The sequence below is a fragment of the Manis javanica genome, chromosome 10, assembly GCF_040802235.1.
Source record: "Manis javanica isolate MJ-LG chromosome 10, MJ_LKY, whole genome shotgun sequence".
Taxonomy (NCBI): domain Eukaryota; kingdom Metazoa; phylum Chordata; class Mammalia; order Pholidota; family Manidae; genus Manis; species Manis javanica.
Window position 1 is genome coordinate 88,153,745 of NC_133165.1, and position 3,934 is coordinate 88,157,678.

At 57.1% G+C, this 3,934-nt stretch overlaps 1 protein-coding gene across 7 annotated transcripts in view; it reads left to right on the top strand.

The window, feature by feature from the left end:
• Positions 1-3,651, top strand: part of FMNL3 (formin like 3) — a 49,601-nt gene extending 45,950 nt beyond the window's left edge. For 5 of the 7 annotated variants that reach the window (XM_017678527.3, XM_073213560.1, XM_017678531.3 and 2 more), the window contains 6 exons: positions 363-523; positions 857-958; positions 1,290-1,382; positions 1,641-1,764; positions 1,901-2,017; positions 2,693-3,651. In XM_017678527.3, the coding sequence (XP_017534016.1) occupies positions 363-523; positions 857-958; positions 1,290-1,382; positions 1,641-1,764; positions 1,901-1,992 (572 nt within the window). In that variant the 3' untranslated portion in view covers positions 1,993-2,017; positions 2,693-3,651. The remainder of the gene's footprint in view (positions 1-362; positions 524-856; positions 959-1,289; positions 1,383-1,640; positions 1,765-1,900; positions 2,018-2,692) is intronic. The other 2 variants (XM_017678528.3, XM_017678532.3) reach the window with 1 other exon arrangement.
• The last annotated feature ends 283 nt before the right edge of the window (positions 3,652-3,934 follow it).

Consider the following 3,934-nt stretch of genomic DNA (forward strand, 5'->3'; position numbering starts at 1 on the left):
TGCATTTCTCCGTGATGCACTTGAAGTGCTTAGAAAAGCCACAAAGCCCCCACAGACAAAAGGTAGCTGTTATTTCTGCCCCAGCCAAGAAAATGGAGGCAGCTCCATTATTGGAGACCAGCACTCTCTCTGGCTTGCCTTTCTGTGCTGCCTTGCTCTCCATTCCTTTTCCTTGCCCCTGTGAGAGCCTGGCCATCTGGGCATGCCCCTTTCTGTACCTGCCTGGGTGGTTCAAGAAGCAGGGGCATGAGAACACAAGCAAGCCCATGCTGGGGGGGAGGGCCAGTTTGCTGTCGCCCTGGGCTGGGAGTTGGGCATGTGGGGCCCTGCACAGGCCTCAGCCCAGGCTCTGGTGACCACAGTGTCCCTGGAGAACGTGCTGCTAGATGTGAAGGAGCTGGGCCGGGGCATGGAGTTGATTCGGCGGGAATGCAGCATACATGACAACAGTGTCCTTCGGAACTTCCTCAGCACCAACGAAGGCAAACTGGACAAGCTCCAGCGCGATGCCAAGACAGCCGAGGTGAGCACAGGGTGGAGGCTGGTGGAGACAGCCAGGGCCACGGCACACCTCTAGGTGGGCTTAGTTCTGGTTTTTGGAATACAGAACTTGCATCAGGCGGCTGTCGGGCTGTGTGCTGGGGAGAAGACCCAGGGGGTGGCAGGCCACTGCCTCTGGAGACGCACACACCAAGGAGCTCTGGGAGTCCTAGGCTCTCTTCCCTCCCTTGGGGTCTGGGGTTGCTGCTTTTCCTCCTTTGGCCCTGGGTGCTGCTTTCTGTGGGCCTGTCCCTGGTGGGAAGCCATGCCTCTCCTTCCCTGTCAGGCTGACCCCTGCTGCCCACCCATTCCCCAGGACGCCTACAATGCAGTTGTGCGCTACTTCGGTGAGAGTCCCAAGACCACACCTCCTTCTGTATTCTTCCCAGTATTTGTCCGATTCATTCGTTCTTACAAGGTGAGCAGAAGAGAAGCTTTTAAAGAAGAGTTCAGAGAGAAAACTGGTAGGGGGAGAGAGGGCTGGGCTTTAAGTCTGGGCCTTTTCCGTCTCCTCGTCGGAGTTCTGGGACAGAGCAATGGAAGCTGGCCACAGGCCTCGCAGCTGTGAACTGGTGGGCAGGGTGGGGGCCCAGGCCCTTCCTGTCATTGTTCAGGGCAGGAAGTGCCCCTCCAGAGGGTGGCCACCTGGGGTTGCTGGTCCCACTGCCACCTACTGTCCACCCAGTCAGCTCCTCCTGTCACAGCCTGTGTGAGCCTCACCCTTGCCCCCCACCTTCCACGGTTCTTAGGAAGCCGAACAAGAGAATGAAGCCCGCAAGAGGCAGGAGGAGGTGATGCGGGAGAAGCAGCTGGCTCAGGAAGCCAAGAAACTGGATGCCAAGGTGGGTGGGACCAAGAGTTGGGGCCTGGAAGAAAAGAGGGCAAACGATTTGGAGCGGGTGGAGCAGAGAGAGATGAAAAACTGAGACTGTAGACCACCCAGAGGGCCTGAGGCTGGAGTCCAAAGGAATGGGGCTGGGGCTTTGGAGTGGAGTTCCCAGGCAGTGGGGGTGGGGGCTGGCCACACAATCAAGGGCATCCCCAGCCTGCCCCATGGTAGGTCAGCAATGACTCCCTTCACCTTCCAATGCTTGGCCTAGGCCCCATCTCAGCGGAACAAGTGGCAACAGCAGGAACTAATTGCAGAGTTGAGGCGGCGCCAGGCCAAGGAGCACCGGCCCGTTTATGAGGGGAAAGATGGTGCCATTGAGGACATCATCACAGGTGGGGTCCTCTTCCCTCCCTAGGGCCTCGCCACTGGGCCTTGCTCCTAAACCCAGCCTTACATCTTTGGGCCCTCCTCCCTCCCACCCATCCACCCCATGGGGCCTGACCGCTGTGTCTCTCTCCTGGGCCACAGTGCTGAAGAGTGTCCCTTTCACGGCCCGTACTGCCAAGCGGGGCTCACGCTTCTTCTGCGATGCAGCCCACCATGATGAGTCAAACTGTTAACCCCCAAGGCTGGGGCCCTTGACAGGTACTGGGCACCACAGCTGCCCCTGCTGCATGTACTCCACCCAGGACTCCTGCTGGGGCCCACAGGCACCTCCTCCCCTGCATGACTTGGAATGATCCTTCAGTAGCCTCTGGTGGTGGGGACACATATTTCTCTCCCTGCATGCCCCATGCTCCAAGAAGCATGGCTTATCCCCTGCATGTGCCCTCAGGGAAGTGGCATCTCTCCCACTAATGCTGTCCTGGCTTCTACTAAGGCCCAAGGGGTAGGGAGTTGCCAGAAAAGGCAGAAGGTGGCTGCTGCCTTGATCCCTGAGGCTGCGGCTCTGGTCCTGGGCCCAGGTATCCTTTGACCTTGCCTCCTCCCCCAGGGTTCCTCTGAGCTCTGGCAGTAGCTCCTGCCTAGAGACATATGTCCCTTGATCTCTCTTTCCTGATATCCGACCTCCTAGGGTCTCTTCCCAGCTTCTGGCTCTAAACTTTTTCTACCACTGCCTAGTGGCCTCTAGTAACCCACATCTGTCCTCTGAAAATGCAGAGCCCATCTCCCTGACCAGCCAGCCCCTCCAGTGTCTCATTAAAATTTTTCCCTCCCTGGCCTCATGGCTGGCTCTTCTCTGGCCCTGCCTGTATAGCTGCTCCTACAAAGTGTGGCCTGGCCTCTCTGCCTGTTCACAGGTCTCTGTCTTCCCCACAGGCCTCCACCACCAGCCCATTGTCGTTTGCCACCAAGCCCGGAGTGCCACACCACCCAATGGCCCCCCTCGGGCTCCAGGCCCCCACTGAGACCCTCTTGGAGGCAGAAGCATTTCAACCTCCCAGAGTCCGGCATCCTGCAAGTCCAACCAGTGGACTGGGAGCCCTGGAATCAGCCAAGGGCCAAACAGAGGACGCTGCTCTCAACCCAGTGTCCACCCTAGTTCTCAAAGCTGTATCTTGCCTGCCACCTCTGTGGGCACTAGGTCTTTCAGGGCCTGCACTTCCCCGTGCCTCTAAGTACTGTACTTTCACCCAAGGTCTTCAACTTCATTTCCTGAAGGGTCACCAAAGATCAGTGCAGGGGTGGAAAAAACCACATCCAGCTTGAGCCTGTACAGGGGCACCGAAGCCCCTCTGTCATAAAAGCCAGAGGGATGAGAGGAGAAAGCAACTGTCTTGTTTTCACCTTCCTTTTTGCAGCTCCATGGTCAGCTGTGGTCTAGAAGTATCTGGGCTTAGGGAGTCCTGGGACCCTGCCAATCATAGATCCATCTTTTACCGGGAGCAAGGCCCTCCCAAGCCTAGAGCCCATCCAGACTGGTCTAGTAATAAGGATAGAGGAGAGATGCCATGCTTACAGCCCTTGGCCCTATACTCTAGGCTAACTCTATTTTCTTGCCGAAGTGGGCGGAGGAGTAGAGGTTTCTGCTGCCCCAGCCCCAAGAGGATTAGAGAAAGGCTGTGCCAATAGCATCCTCACCTTCTTTCCTCAGCTAGGTTTTTTTTGAGGCAGGGGGCATGGTGGTCTTAGCTATTTTCTCAATCCTCTGACAGTTTCTTCTCAGCTGCTGGAAGGGAAGACAGGGGACCACTCCTTTTTTGTACATGTACCACTTCCCTTCTCTCTTGTACATAAACCCTAGACGTTCCTTCTCTCAACAAAGGCTTGAAGCACCAGGCCTGACTCTGTCTCTTCTTTCTGAGCATGGGAGGACAGGGTAGCCATTTAGCCAGACCTGAGCCACAGGGAGAGAAAGGAGGCTGCACAAGAAGAGCTGCCATCTGCTTTTGGGGAGGTGAGTGCACAAGCCTGGGGAAGGGGAACCAGACTGGGTGGACTCCACCCACAAATGGAGGCAGGCCTGCTATGAGACGCCAGTGCCCTCTGCAGGCCATGTGTGCACCTGTCCAGAACCCAGCCTGCCTCAGTAGCGTATGGAGAAGACAAAAGAGCCACTGG